Source organism: Ranitomeya imitator, chromosome 5 (assembly GCF_032444005.1).
Source record: "Ranitomeya imitator isolate aRanImi1 chromosome 5, aRanImi1.pri, whole genome shotgun sequence".
Classification (NCBI taxonomy): Eukaryota; Metazoa; Chordata; class Amphibia; order Anura; family Dendrobatidae; genus Ranitomeya; species Ranitomeya imitator.
In genome coordinates, this window is record NC_091286.1 from 628113504 (window position 1) to 628130165 (window position 16662).

The 16662-nt window shown below is 42.3% G+C and overlaps 1 protein-coding gene across 3 annotated transcripts in view; it reads left to right on the forward strand.

The window, feature by feature from the left end:
• LPIN1 (lipin 1) overlaps nt 1-16662 on the forward strand; it is a 317563-nt gene that overhangs the window by 267908 nt on the left and 32993 nt on the right. For all 3 annotated transcript variants that reach the window (XM_069728107.1, XM_069728108.1, XM_069728109.1), the window contains exons 14-18: nt 719-860; nt 8254-8402; nt 10924-11010; nt 11361-11513; nt 13024-13138. In XM_069728107.1, the coding sequence (XP_069584208.1) occupies nt 719-860; nt 8254-8402; nt 10924-11010; nt 11361-11513; nt 13024-13138 (646 nt within the window). The remainder of the gene's footprint in view (nt 1-718; nt 861-8253; nt 8403-10923; nt 11011-11360; nt 11514-13023; nt 13139-16662) is intronic.

A 16662-nucleotide genomic window follows, 5' to 3' on the forward strand; every position in this document is an offset into this window, starting at 1 on the left:
ATAAAAAAAAATTTGATTCAGTATTTAACTACTTTTTCCACAATTGCTGCCAGGACTCCTAAAGGAAGCTCCCAACGTCCAAAAAGAGTGATTGACAGGTTGACTTGTGTACAGATATGAGGCACTCCTTTAACCTAGTGGCAGCTGCTGGCTGTCTCCATACTTGGAAATTAGACTGTCACAACAAAAAAAACTAGGCTCCGACTGTTATAAAACGAATATTCTTTAAATAAATCGTCTTGGAATGTTGAACCTAAAAATGGTCGAGTGTTAACATGGTGACTATGTACTTTAAGGGCAAGATGGAGTTGGTCATTAAAAGGTTAATTTCTGTGCAATCCACTCTCTCTCTCTTTTTTTTTTTTCTCCCTCCGCTTTTAAGGCTGGCAGGATCCCTTGACTGTAAAGCAATGTAATCTGATTACCATTCAGACAGGGTTATTTTTACTCCATATGATTCATAGAACGTATCACATCTGAGTGCTGGGTATTATAGGAAACCCTATTCTCAATGGAAGGAGTCTGGTATGAATGAAGGATCAAGTCCGGCTCGCACATCGACAGTTTAACATTCAGGTCTACGGTATCTTCCCCGGAGACGACGCTTTCGATAGACAATCAATTAATGCACTCAACGAGTCAGAGCAAATGTATTTTATGAGCCCTTGGCCAAATGCGTTTTCCGGTTCATCACGTCATCTTCCTGTGCTTGTTCCAGAATGAAGGATGAATCGTCGTCCAGCGACGAGGACCCCAGAGGAGCCAAGCAGAACATAGGCTCCATGCAATCGAACCAAAGCCACCTTTCATCATCTGGTGTTACGTACAAGAAGACGCTACGGCTGACCTCCGACCAGCTTGTGAGTGCCGGATACATGACTATTTCCAGCAGTATGCGGTATTATTAGACCCGTCATTATGTCTCTGGGCATGCGGACGGATCAAGTCTATGTGTAACATTGGGCTGATTACAGCATCTCTTCCGTAGATTTAGAGCCCATGATGAGTCTAGTTGACCCTTTCAAAGGAACCTGTTGGTACATTTTGGAAGCAGTAGTCTGGTGCCAGTCATCAGAAATCTGATGTAGAAGGCATATGCAAAACAGTCTGGAAGTGCACAGGGGGCGTGTCACTGTTACCCTTAAGTGCATTCACATGCCCACCGCACTTCCATCCTGATTATCATAACTCTTCTATGTTAGATTTCTCATAGCTATCACAACGGATCTCTACAAAACAAAGGAATACACTTTATTGGGGAGTGAAGTGTAAGGCTACGTTCACATTTGCGGCTTTGGACGCAGCGTCGTGGACGCAACGCACGACGCACGAAAGACGCAAGTAGAACGCATGCATTTTTGACGCATGCGTTCAACCCTTTTTTAATATATAGGGTCTTTTCAGTTTCTCTATTTTTAAAGTAAAGAACGCATGCGTCCTACAACGCACAACAACGCAAGTACTTGCGTCTTCTTCGTTGCCAATACACTTCAATGGAGGATTTGAAGTTTCGACGACGCAAATACAACGCAAGTGCGACGCAAGCGTTTTTTAAAAATTTGGGACGCAGAAAAAATGCAACATGTTGCGTTTGCAACGCACTGCCAGGTGCGTCGAAAGGACGCATGCGTCGCAAAACGCACCGAAACGCATGAAAACGAACGCACATGCGTCCCCAATGTTAAAGATAGGGAAACATGACGCGTGAGTTGTTTTGCGGCGACGCCGCTGCGTCCAAAGCCGCAAATGTGAACGTAGCCTAATATATTAGTTTCCCTACTTCCATATGTGAGAATGTGCTGATAGGTTCTATGTATTGAAATTAGAAGCAATGTTTACAGAAAGGAAATTTATAATTTTAAAGGGAATGTTGTATATACAGTGCCATCTTTGGATGGCGTGGTGTAAAGAAGGAGAAGCTGAGCAGAAAGATATATAGGCTTGTTTGAAAAGTTTCCGTAAAACTTGTATTTTATGCATAGAAATCCCTGGGGTTTGAATGCACGAGTCTAGTGGGAGGCTCTGAATCATCAAGGTTTTTTTGACTAGTGTTTAGATTACTTGCATAGAACGCCTTCAAATGTCACAACAGTTTTGCACAACGTGAAGTTGCGCCAAAAATTTAACAGATTTGGGCATTTTCACTCCAGTTTTAGCTTCCTCGGTTAAGGTGGGCATGGCTTGAACTGGATGGGGCGTGTCGAAACCCATAATAATAATAATAATAATTTTATTTATATAGCACCAACATATTCCGCAGCGCTTTACAAATTATAGAGGGGACTTGTACAGACAATAGACATTACAGCATAACAAAAATCACAGTTCAAAATAGATACCAATAGGAGTGAGGGCCCTGCTCGCAAGCTTACAATCTATAGGAAAAAAGGAGACACGAGAGGTGGATGATAACAATTGCTTTCGTTGTTTGGACCAGCCTTAGTGTAAGGCTCGGGTGTTCATGTAAAGCTGCATGAACCAGTTAACAGCCTAAGTATGTAACAGTACAGACACAGAGGGCTATTAACTGCATGAAATATATGAGAACATGATGTGAGGTACCTGATTAAGGTTTAAGGTGTTTTTTTTTTTTAATGGGCCACACAGGGATTGTTAGGTTAATGCGTTGAGGCGGTAGGCCAGTCTGAACAAATGCGTTTTTAGGGCACGCTTAAAACTGTGGGGATTGGAGATTAATCTTATTAACCTGGGTAGTGCATTCCAAAGAATTTACGAAGCACGTGAAAAGTCTTGGAGACGGGAGTGGGGGGTTCTGATTATTGAGGATGCTAACCTGAGGTCATTAGCGGAGCGTAGGGCACGGGTAGGGTGGTAGACTGAGACCAGGGAGGAGATGTAGGGTGGTGCTGAGCCATGGAGTGTTTTGTACTGGATTCTTGAGTGGATGGGTAACCAGTGTAATGACTGGCACAGGGTAGAGGCATCGGTGTATCGGTTGGTGAGGATTATAATCCTGGCAGCAGCATTCAGGACAGATTGGAGCGGGGAGAGTTTGGTAAGAGGGAGGCCAATTAAGAGAGAGTTAAAATAGTCCAGACGAGAATGAATAAGTGAAACAGTAAGAGTTTTTGCAGTGTCGAATGTAAGAAAAGGACGAATTCTAGAAATGTTCTTGAGATCCAGATAAGAAGAGCGAGCCAGTGATCGGATGTGGCGGGTGAAGGAAAGCTCAGAATCAAGGATGACCCCAAGGCAGCGGGCATGTTGCTTTGGAGTAATGGTGGAACCACACACGGAGATGGCAATGTCAGGCAAAGGTAGGTTAGTAGAGGGAGAGAACATGAGTAGTTCAGTTTTTGACAGGTTCAGTTTCAGATAGAGGGAGGACATGATGTTAGAGACAGCGGTAAGACAATCACTGTTGTTTTCTAAAAAGGCAGGCGTGATATCAGGAGAAGAAGTGTATAATTGGGTGTCGTCAGCATAGAGATGGTACTGGAAACCAAATCTACTGATTGTTTGTCCAATAGGGGCAGTGTACAAAGAGAAGAGGAGGGGGCCTAGGACTGATCCTTGAGGAACCCCAACAGTAAGTTGAAGGTGAGAAGAGGGTGAACCATCAAAAGATACAGTGAAGGAGCAGTCAGAGAGATAGGAGGAGAACCAGGAGAGGACGGTGCCCTTGAGGCCGATTGAGCGGAGCATAGTGAGGAGGAGCTGATGATCCACAGTATTGAATGCTGCGGAGAGATCCAAGAGAATTAGCATGGAGTAGTGACCATTAGATTTAGCTGTTAGTAGGTCATTAGAGACTTTAGTGAGGGCAGTTTCAGTAGAGTGTAAAGAGGGGAAACCAGATTGAAGAGGGTCGAGAAGAGAGTTATCTGAGAGATAGCGGGTAAGATGGGAGTGGACCAGGCGTTCGAGGAGTTTAGAGATGAAGGGAAGATTAGAGACAGGTCTATAATTAGCGGCACAGTTTTGATCGAGGGATGGTTTTTTAAGTAATAGTGTATAATGGCATGCTTAAATGAGGAGGGAAAAATACCGGAGGAGAGAGAGAAAGGTTGAATATTTTTGTTAGGTGAGAGGAGACAGCCGGGGAAAGGGACTGGAAGAGATGTGATGGAATGGGATCACTGGTGCAAGTGGTCGGGCGAGAAGATGCAAGGAGCCTGATTACTTCTTCTGTAACTGATTCAAAGTCAGAGAGTGAACTGGATGCAGTGGGGGAGGGAGGACAGTGCATGGTATGAAGAGATTGGGAGATGATTTCCTGTCGAATGTGGTCAATTTTTTCTTTGAAGTAATTGGCCAGATCGTCAGCGCTGAGATCCATGGTTGGGGCCTGCACTCTTGGGTTGAGTAGGGAATGGAAAGTGTCAAAGAGACATTTAGGTTTATTGGACAGCGAGGTGATGAGGGTGTTAAAATAGGTTTGTTTGGAGAGGTCAAGGGCAGAGTTGTATGTTTTAATCATAAACTTATAATGGATGAAATCTTCGGGTAGATTAGATTTTCTCCACAGATGTTCGGCGCCCATCCAATAAAGTAATCAAATGTTGTGGCCTAACTTACGTCAGAAATGTTACTCCAGTCGATAACTGGAGTATTATTTCTGGCGAGGTGCCCACCACAGAAAAAATGGCCTCTTAATGAAATCTGTGCCTCACACTCCTGCAAACATATACTGGTTTATGAAAAAAACAGATTGTCTAAAACTTGGGAAACGAATTTAAAGCACACCTGACCTCTTACATAAAACTTCTAGAAAAGCATGGTCTTACTGCCATCATTCCATAGAGCAAGATCAAACTGCTTTTGAAGCACATACCAGTCTTAATATGTCTGGAAATTCTCTCTCATGTTCTGTTGCTTCAGTGATCAGATCTTCTTTACCATCATCATTAAAGTGCCTGAAACTTACTTTCCCTCACTTCTCAGTTTTCATTCCTCCTTCCATTGTCATCAAATGGCTTGACTGCCCTGAACTGTTATCTACTGCCTGTTGTCAAGTGTAATCCATCTCCAGCAGCAGAGAATCCAAGACAGAATATAGATGGGGTGGGGAAGGATTCATTGTCTTTTTGTTACCTCCGTGTGCAGTTTCACAGATAATCCTTCCCAACCCCACCTGTAATCCACCTTGAAATCTCTTCTGCTGGAGATAGATTACATTTGACAACAGGCAGTAGACAGAAAGACAGACAGAAAGGAGTAACCTAGTGCTTGACATTTTGGAATTTAGTGAAATTATCAAGTTGGGAGAAATCTGCTAACAGAACACAGATTCATGTCCATCTATCGGTGGTTTTACAATATACTTAGGCAGCAGGATTTCAACTATTACTAGAAAAGAAAGACCTAATTTTCGTGAAAACTTCTAATATTTCAAACCAGAATTGGGGCTAAAGTAAAAAATGGCAAACCTATTTTTGAGCACTTTGCTATATCTTCCCAGTGAATATTAGCTGCATTATAAAGAGTGAGACAGGCGCAAAGAAATGGAGCCATTACCCCGAAAACAGAGGTACTTGTTATCTGAGGCTCACACTTTGTGAGTAGCGTGAGAAGTCTAGGTATAATTGGCTTGATGTTAGACGGGAGTGCATTAGGGATGTCCATTAGATGTATCAATGTACAACACAGGAAGTAAATTGGTTATGTCTGGTGAGAGAGGCCGCAGCCAGTAATGAGTCACAATCGAATAAAATGTATCCTCGGAGTAAGGAGATTTACAAGAAGTGTTTGACGTGAGAAGCAAAAAAAAAAAATGAATGACTGAAGAATGAATGGGTGATTGACAATGAAAAATTTAAGAAGGGGTAGAGTTCACGCGCAATGGGGCATTTGTACCTGTCTAATTTTTACACATAGTGTACTGTTAAAAATGTGCCAGATCTACCATAGGACTTACGCTGTTTGAGAAACTTTTGGCATTCTTGCACTGTCTAGTCTAAGTTTTGGTGCATTTTTGGTACACTGTGCTGCAATGTACCACGCCTCTCCTCGCTCCCCCTCGTGTGAATGCAAGTCATAAAAGAAAGAAATCTGGTACATTTTAGCTTGGTAAATCTCCCTTAGGGCTCGTATAGCTCAGACAAGTGATATCTGTCGTTTTTACAGATAGCGCTTGTCCCCATGTTATTCTATGTGGCTGTGAAGATGTCCAACATTTTTCCTCAGACCGAGTCAAAGATCGCGGCATGCATGATTTGCCTCCGATATTCAGATGGCACTCGCCTATTCATACCTGCGGTTCCATGGAAAACATTGGACCGATTTTTCACAACTGACATAGAGTAGGAAGAGAAACTTTTTTTTTTTTTCTCTCCACCTCCGAGAAAATCGGATCACACTCTGATCAGAGTCTTGTCAGCTTAATCGGACCGATTTTGTCGGATGTGGAGAAAACTGTTGTGTGATCTGAGCCTTAATGTGCTGCCATAATAATCTTCTTCTGAGCCGCCATTTCTTTGCTCTTTCCATTTCTTAGCTCTTTTTCACATGTTTTTGGCATGTAGGAGGTATGATGGTGTTTCCTAGTGAATATTGATGTATGTATATAAAATATGTAGTACCAATATGTGTAATAGACACGGTCATTTTAAAAGTGCAGTTCACCTTCAGCCCCTTCCACCAACATGGCCAGAAGAGAGCCCACTGGTCTACATACAATGCCAAATGTCGTAGATAGCCTAGTCTGGTCAACTCTTCCCATACTAAGCTATCTACCTCATATGATATAACGTGTGCTTCCACAGCACTTTGCTTCCCTAGTCGGGTACTTGAGGCCAGATTTATTCCAAAGACACTGGGTTACTGGATTTCGTTGGGTGAAAGGTCTTAATGTTGGCCAGACATCAGTGTTCCTACAGTTTGACTCTTAGTGTCTTAAAGAGGTAGTCTCATACAGTCATCCCCTCCATCTACATGTCATATTAGTCCCATATATACATGACCCCATGTATAAACCAGAGCTGAGAGCTGCTCTGTAAGATTCGTTGGTGCGGCCACCCTGGAATACTACACTTCCCATAGAGCAGATTCACTATCTGAGGGGCCGTGGTCTCCTTAGGCAAAGTTCTCCTCTGGCTATTGATAGTAGAAAGGAGTTCAAGGCTTCTCCCCCTCCCCTTCAAAAAAAAAAAAACAACTCATGACAAAATGATTTTGTAATAGTATGTTGGCCGTGTAGATGGGCCAATAATTGAGCAATTGGCTTTCCTAGGAACAGTCGTTCGCAACTAGCATCTAAACAAGCCAGCAACCACTTGAATGAACAAAGTGCAAGTTTGTTAGATGCTCTGATGTTTAGACTGCATTCACGATTTGTGGCCGCATTGCATTTTTTTTCCTCGATTATCATTTTTGTTGCAATTTAAAAAAAAAAAAATACAATGCGGTAGACCTAATGGAAAAGAGAATAATTTTTTGGGTAGAAAGACAAAATGAGCAATTGTAATTACACAGTGCTATATAATATGATGACTGCAATGTATTAAGAGGATGAAACGTTGATGGGAGAAGGGCTTAAAAAAGATCACATTGTCCCATGTTAGCAGGTGACGTACTGCCAATAACACCATGTTCTATATGCAAAGAACAATCATATGCTGTGTACATACGGTAGACCATTAAATGACCTCTGATCAGCTTGTATATAGCCAAGTGACGGTCATCTAATGGTTTGGTTTGGCCCGTCTTGGGTAATTGAGGCCGTCAGAACCACATAACTTAAAAGGGTTGGCCTACAAGCAAAATAGCTTGCCTGTCCAGGAAATCATGGGTCCCGCATCCTTCATTTGAATAGAGCGTTTGCCACTTCTGCATACGCGTGGTAGATTGCGTTATTTTCTTCAGTCTCCTAAATGTTGAATGGTGCAGTGGTGCTCATAAGAGACCACTGCTCTATTCTGATGGGGGACAGTTCTTGTGATTGATTGGGGACTCGCCTCTTGATTTATTGTACATAACTGATGTCTAGGAATGATGTTCAGTTCACATATTCTAGCTATAAATTTGGTATTTGTAGAATTACGATAATGTTCTCCTACTGTCGACTTGTTTTCCAAAAACGTTTATTCCCAACAGCCTGAGCAAAACTAATTGCTGTGTACTATCATGTACTCAATACAAAAAATTGTCTAAAAAAACCTCTAAATGATATCTATTCCACCGCCGAGAGGTTATCCGGAGCAGACTAATTTTCAGGCGTTGTTATACCCAAGCCTGTGTTGACGCTGGGCCGATGGTGGATTGTGTTCTGACTCTAATTATATTCTATTTTAGAAAAGTCTGAAGCTGAAAAACGGCCCAAATGATGTTGTGTTTAGCGTTACCACTCAATACCAGGGGACGTGTCGCTGTGAGGGCACCATTTACTTGTGGAACTGGGATGATAAAATCATCATTTCTGATATTGATGGAACAATTACCAGGTGAGTTCTTCGTCAAGTTCGGTGTTACTTGCGGGGGGACATGGTGCGAGCGGAATGTGCTGCTTCTATTACCGTCCTTTAATTGCCTTTTCAGAAAGTGTGTGCAAGCTTCTATTCGTTTCGAGAATTGATGGAAACTTTATGTCTTACAATTCCTTGTCTGCAGCTCCAAAACTCAAATAAACATTAACGGTCTTGATAGGAGCTTTGGAGAAACTTGACCAGCCAACTGGTGATAAGGTCATCCTCTATCGGAGAAGAAGAAGAAAGGATATTTTTTAATGTATATGTTGTGACAGTATGAAGTTCATTGTATTATTTCTACGTAAAAGATGCAATCACCCCAGAGAATCTATCGCCATTCCCTCTTTTTGGCCCAGATGTACGCCATTGTTCTGGCTATGCTGTTAGGAACCATAGTGGTTTTCTTATATGGATACTACTACTCTTAGGCAAGGGTCACACTTGCGAGTGCAATACGAGAAACTCGCACAAGTCTCTCGCCTCAATACCCGGCACTCGGGACCGGAGTGTGCCGCCACATATATTTCTATGCAGCCGCACGCTCCGTTCCCGAGTGCCGGCGGCAGTGCCGGGTATTGATGGGAGAGACTCATGAGAGTTTCCCGCATTGCACTCGCAAGTGTGACCCCGGCCTTATATTGTCTCTTTGGTGCTGGTATGAATTAATTGCATTATACTATTGTAAGTAAAACACTATTACATTGCCAAAAGAATACCACCATACTGTGCCAAATGTGACATCAAATATCATATTATACATCCGCAGTTACCTCCTTCCCAAAAATATTGGGAAATAAAATAAAGGCCCTGCAGAAGTTTGACCCAATGACCTTGTCGGACCTTCATCCATCCATGGATGTAATATTACTTGGCAGATATATGTAATTTTCCCATGGTCTCCAATCTTTATAGATTACATAAGGGGGTTCAAAGCTTTCTATGGAAGTAAAACAATCCTACTTTTTATTTGGCTGTTATTATAGATTTGTGAACATTTTTTGGCCCTCTAGATGATGCCAATCTGACAACATTTTAATATGTACTGTTGACTAAAATTTAAAAGGAACCTGTCACGCCAGAGAATGCTATTAACCTGCAGATGCTGAGTTAATCTGCATGATAATGGCATTACAATGAGGAGCGGCTACTGTACTCAAAGTGCGACACCCGGGAGAAAGCATGCTCATTTCCTTCCAGCAGCCGCCGGCTTTCAGGCGTACAGGCATGGACGGGAGCGGTTACAATCACCGCTCGCAGCAATTTGACCGACAGCTGGGTCGACACTAATACACCAATGAGCTGTCTGTCAATCAATGCTGAGCCAGCTTTCAGTCAAAATACTGTAAGCGGTGATTGTAACCACTGCGTGCATGCCTATATGACTGAAAGCCGGCGCTCCCGGGAGGAAATAAGTCTGTCTTCTCTCATGTGTCGCACTTTGAGCATTGTAGTCGGGCAGCATTGTAACGCTATTATTCTGCATATTAACCATAGCTTTTACCAAAGTGACAGTGTAATTCCAGGATAACCAGAATGAACTTAAAGTGGCACCTAACACTTACAGGCAATATATTGCTAGAAAATGACCTGTTAGGTTTTGATGACATACGTTTTATTTTTATTTTTTTTATTTCTTTTCATATCACATGTAAAATGAAAGATAATTTTGAAATCTTGAAGTTTTCACTCTGGCTGATACTTCCTGTTGTGTAGAGATCACTTCTTAGGCTTCTTTCACACTTCAGTTGTTTGGCGTCAGTCTGCTCCGACATCGTGACGGATCCGTCAAAATTGTTGAGAAAACGGTTCTATTTTTTTGACGCATCTGTGTATCTGGCAAAAGTATCTACTTTTTGGAGCATGCTCAATTGAAAAAGCGGATTGGGGTGACGGATCCGCCAAAAGACGGTCGCGACGGATCGTCCATAGGCGGCCATTCTAGGAAATTGTGGACGCGACGGATCCGTCATGAACCGCCATTTCGGCGCAGGCAAAAAACGTTGCAATGTCCGTCAATGTCTAGATGACGTCCGCCAAATTTCAACGGATCCGTCACATGGCGGATAGAACGGACGACCATCCGCCACAATCCGTCGCTAATGCAAGTCTATGGGAAAATAGCGGATCCGCCAAAAAAAAAAATGGCGGATCCGCTATTTGCTGAAAACGGCGGATTCAAACTGACGCCAAAAGACTGAAGTGTGAAAGAGGCGTTAGCAGTCATCTCCTTATCATCACAGACACACTTACAGTGACTGGTAACATCTTTATAAATAGTAGATGACATAAGATCCAGGGTACACAAGTGATGGTCACAGCTCACCTCCACCCCTTTCCTTCAAAATGACCTCCACATAGATTACCGATCATGCCCACAACTTTGAGTCTCTTCCCAGCTACACATCCAGTGGTCTGTGTGATGGCTGTAAAGTTGTGAATGCTGTTAGCAGAAACCTTTCTACAATCGTCAAGTGAAATCTTCGGTTTTCTTTTTCAGATCAGATACGTTAGGTCACATTTTACCAACGCTAGGAAAAGACTGGACTCACCAGGGTATTGCAAAACTCTATCATAAAGTCAGCCAGTGAGTATTACAACATTATCCCCAAGTATTTGCCCTACCTTCTTATATGAGACTGGTTGTGCACATAAAAGTTGTAAATTCCCAAACAGCTGCCATATTGATGACATGTTCTTGGGATCTCCGAGTCTATAGGACATCCTATAGTACAACTTGCCCACGCCAGTAGTATGTCCACTTAGATATATTTTTCACCAGCAGTCCTAACCCATCTCTCTGACCCGATCCTTGAGTCGTAAGTTGTCCCTGAGTCTGACTCCAACCTGCCAGAAGATTTCATAGATTTGCTTCTTACCCTTATTCTTGTTCCCTTTTCCATAACTTATGTCTTTCTTCTTCTTCTCATGGAACAGGAATGGTTACAAATTCCTCTACTGCTCCGCACGAGCTATCGGGATGGCAGACATGACCCGAGGATATCTGCACTGGGTTAATGAACGTGGCACAGTCTTACCCCAAGGACCCGTCCTCTTGAGTCCTAGTAGTTTGTTCTCTGCATTACACAGGTATTGGCAGCAGCTTAACTTCATAATGACTAACCAAATAAAACCTTATATTTTCTTAGGTTTTATTTTTCACATATTTTCTTGCGTCAAAGTTTATTTAAATTGTGGCGTGTAAGAGCTCATACACACAGGAAAATGATGGATTATTCAGAGGACCTCTGAGCTGTCGTAATACGGTAGCATTAGAAATATATGGAGCATTACTGTACCTGAACGTAGCTCAAGTCTCATACATAAGCTCCATTAGATGCCTTTTGACGCCAATATAGTCTCCTGGAAGCATTGCTTGTAGAAGTGAATATCTATAAAATAAAGTGTCGTACAGAGGCGCCTTATGGTGGCGCACAGAACGGGCTTCATACATAGAGGTTTGTATAACATATATGGAGGCATTGGAGCCATATTTGAAGGTTGCAGTAATGTGTAGATTACAGTTATGTTAAAGGGAACCTGTCATCAATTTCATGCTACCCAAACCACGGGCACCATGAATCAGAGCCTGGAAGCCAGGTATGTTTAGTCTGAAATGCTCAATGTTTCAGAGTAAACATACTTTGAAGATCCGGCCAGGGACTGTGAGTCTCGGTTGACCAATCCGATGCAATCCCTGGCCATATTCCCCTGTTGACTAACAGGTCTGTAACACTGGTGGGTGCATCACAGGCCCGACTTACAATGGAGGGGCGTAACTAAGCGACTACCTAGTTTTCACTAGAGCCTCTGGTATTGACAATAGACTTGGTCACAGTTAGCTGCCAAGTATCATTCCAGTGTAGTCCCCGGACATGACCCACAGGTCAGAGCAGATACAGGAGGGCGAGACAGAGGCATAGTCAAATGGTCAGGGTGGGTAGCACCAGTTTACTATACAAGCTGGGGTCTGGAATGGAGAAATCAGAATAGACAAGCCGGGTCGATGACAGAGGAGACTAAACAGGTACACCTTTGCAGGAAGCTAGAGACAAATGCAACTAGAACCTAAGCTCAGGCAAAAGGTAGGAGGGAGGAGTCGCTTAATATAACCTTTGCCTGGCAGGGGATTGACGGGGGAAGACAAACCCTGCAGAACACAGAAGGGTTAAATTCATGCAGGATCTTGCAGCACCTCCTTATCAACAGTTGGAGAGAGAGAGCAGACAGCAGGGATAGGCAGCAAAGTTTGGAAGTGCTGCATGAGGCACAGTGGTCTGACACAGGGAGGAGCAGAGCGGCAAACAAAGTGAGTCGGACGGTGCTGAGAAGGCGTGAGAGTTGCTGGTGTGACCACAGGAGCGGGGTGGGGAGACTACGTCCCAAACCTCATCGGACAAGTCAGCCTAGACACACACAGTCCCCTCCCGGCTCTTCAAAACATGTTATACTCTGAAACAAAGCAAGTCCGTGGTTCAGGCAGCATGAGTCTGATGATGGGTTCCTTGTAATGTTTTGGATTAGTTCTGTATTATTACCGCATCGGCCCTCCACATATGGTTTCATCATTTTCTCTTTTAAACAAATCATTTTTTTACAGGGAAGTAATAGAAAAGAAGCCGGAAAAATTCAAGATCGAGTGCTTGACAGATATTAAAAATCTGTTTCACCCAAACACTGAACCCTTCTACGCTGCTTTTGGGAATAGACCTACGGTGAGTGCAGCAATGAAAATATGGTTATTGGGTGGTGTGGTATTATACCAATGTTACATGACTGTATGGATATGATCTTAACGGATTTACTAATTTTTACACAGAAAATGTTCAAATTTTTTCTAATTACCTGTCATCGGGTTTTTTCATTTAAAACCAAATTCAAATTCTTATGTATTAAATTTGCTTTGAGAATGTCACTCTTGCCCCTTTGATTGGCAGCATATGCCACAATTTCCCGATTCTCTCCTGCTCATGCACTGGTCCTGATTAATTGTACTTCCGTCAGATTTTCCAGGTTGCGTAGATGACATTACAAATATCATCCACATCAGTCAAAGGCAGAGGGGCGACTTTCGCAGCATTGCATCTGGTGCTGACCATGATCTGGGGCGCTCATTGTTAGAGATCGAGTTCAAGTTGAATTTACCAGAATTTGCACTTTCAAGCAAATTCGAAAACCTTGAGATTTAGTTCACGGTTTGCAAAAAAAATTCCAACTTTTGTGTCTCTCTTTCTCGTAAATCTCTTTCTTGTAAATATCTCTTTTGTAAATCTCTTTTGTACGTCTCTATCTGTCTTTTTCTCATTAATCTCTCTCTCTCTCCCTCTCGATACTCGCGCTTTCTCTCCCTCTTGTTAATCACTCTCCTTCTCATAAATCTTTCTCTCTCCCTCTCGTAAATCTCTCTTTCCCTCTCTCTTGTAAATTTCTCTCTCGTAAATTTCTCTCTTGCAAATCTAATTTTTTTCCTCTCTCTCCCTTTTGTAAATCTCTCCCTAACTCTCATAAATACCAGTAATTAACATAGTAATTAACATAGTTATTAAGGTTGAAGGAAGACTTTAAGTCCATCTAGTTCAACCCATAGCCTAACCTAACATGCCCTAACATGTTGATCCAGAGGAAGGCAAAAAAAACCCCATGTGGCAAAGAGTAAGCTCCACTTTGGGGAAAAAAATTCCTTCCCGACTCCACATACGGCAATCAGACTAGTTCCCTGGATCAACGCCCTATCAACGAATCTAGTAAATATACCCTGTAACATTATACTTTTCAAGAAAGGTATCCAATCCCCTCTTAAATTTAAGTAATGAATCACTCATTACAACATCATACGGCAGAGAGTTCCATAGTCTCACTGCTCTTACAGTAAAGAATCCGCGCCTGTTATTATGCTTAAACCTTCTTTCCTCCAGACGTAGAGGATGCCCCCTTGTCCCTGTCTTAGGTCTATGATTAAAAAGATCATCAGAAAGGTCTTTGTACTGTCCCCTCATATATTTATGCATTAAAATAAGATCACCCCTTAGTCTTCGTTTTTCCAAACTAAATAGCCCCAAGTGTAATAACCTGTCTTGGTATTGCAGACCCCCCAGTCCTCTAATAACCTTGGTCACTCTTCTCTGCACCTGCTCTAGTTCAGCTATGTCTTTCTTATACACCGGAGACCAGAACTGTGCACAGTATTCTAAGTGTGGTCGAACTAGTGACTTGTATAGAGGTAAAATTATGTTCTCCTCTTGAGCATCTATGCCTCTTTTAATGCATCCCATTATTTTATTTGCCTTTGTAGCAGCTGCCTGACACTGGCCACTGAATATGAGTTTGTCATCCACCCATACACCCAAGTCTTTTTCATTGACGGTTTTGCCCAGAGTTTTAGAATTAAGCACATAATTATACATCTTATTACTTCTACCCAAGTGCATGACCTTACATTTATCCCCATTAAAGCTCATTTGCCATTTATCAGCCCAAGCTTCTAGTTCACATAAATCATCATGTAATATAAAATTGTCCTCCTCTGTATTGATTACCCTGCAGAGTTTAGTGTCATCTGCAAATATTGAAATTCTGCTCTGTATGCCCCCTACAAGGTCATTAATAAATATGTTAAAAAGAAGAGGGCCCAATACTGACCCCTGTGGTACCCCACTGCTAACCGCAACCCAGTCCGAGTGTGCTCCATTAATAACCACCCTTTGTTTCCTATCCCTGAGCCAGCTCTTAACCCACTTATACATATTTTCCCCTATCCCCATTATTTTCATTTTATGTATCAACCTTTTGTGTGGCACCGTATCAAAAGCTTTTGAAAAGTCCATATACACTACGTCCACTGGGTTCCCTTCGTCCAGTCCAGAACTTACCTCTTCATAGAAGCTGATCAGATTAGTCTGACAGGAACAATCCCTAGTAAACCCATGCTGATGAGGTTATTCCTCTTCAGATACTCCAGTATAGCATCCCTTAGAATGCCCTCCAGGATTTTACCCACAGTAGAGGTTAAGCTTACTGGCCTATAATTACCGAGTTCAGTTTTTGTCCCCTTTTTGAATATTGGCACCACATTTGCTATACGCCAGTCCTGTGGTACAGACCCTGTTATAATGGAGTCTTTAAAGATTAAAAATAATGGTCTATCAATGACTGTACTTAATTCCTGCAGTACTCGAGGGTGTATCACATCCGGGCCCGGAGATTTGTCAATTTTAGTGATTTTTAGTCGCCGACGTACTTCCTGCTGGGTTAAGCAGGTGACATTTAATGGGGAATTTTTTTATCACTGATCATATTGTCTGCCATGGGATTTTCTTGTGTAAATACTGATGAAAAAAAGTCATTTAGCATATTGGCTTTTTCCTCATCCTCATCCACCATTTCACCCAGACTATTTTTAAGGGGGCCAACACTATCATTTTTTAGTTTCTTACTATTTACGTAGTTAAAGAATATTTTAGGATTATTTTTACTCTCTCTGGCAATGAGTCTCTCTGTCTCAATCTTTGCTGCATTGATTTGCTTTTTACAGAATTTATTTAATTTTCCGTATTCATTTAATGCCTCCTCACTACCTACTTCCTTTAATTCTCTAAATGCTTTCTTTTTGTCACTTATTGCGCCCCTTACAGCTCTATTTAGCCATATTGGTTTCCTACTATTCCTAGTATGTTTATTCCCATACGGTATATACTGTGCACAGGTCCTATCCAGGATGCTAATAAATGTCTCCCATTTTCTTTGTGTATTTTAAAGTCTCAGGATATCGTCCCAGTTAATTGCACCAAGATCCTCTCTCATCCGTTGGAAATTTGCCCTCCTGAAGTTTAGTGTCCTTGTAACCCCTCTATTACACATCTTTTTAAAGGATACATGAAAACTTATTATTTTGTGATCGCTATTTCCCAAGTGACCCCCAACCCTTATATTTGCTATGCGGTCTGGCCTGTTGGTTAATATTAGGTCTAGCAGTACCGCCCTTCTTGTTGGGTCCTGAACCAGTTGTGAAAGGTAGGGTTGAGCGAAACGGGTCGAACATTTTCAAAAGTCGCCGACTTTTGGCGAAGTCGAGTTTCATGAAACCCGATCCGACCCCTGTGCGTTGTCGGCCATGCGGTACGCGACTTTCGCGCCAAAGTCGCATTTCAATGACGCGAAAAGCGCCATTTCTCAGCCAATGAAGGTAAACGCAGAGTGTGGGCAGCGTGATGACATAGGTCCTGGTCCCCACCATCTTAGA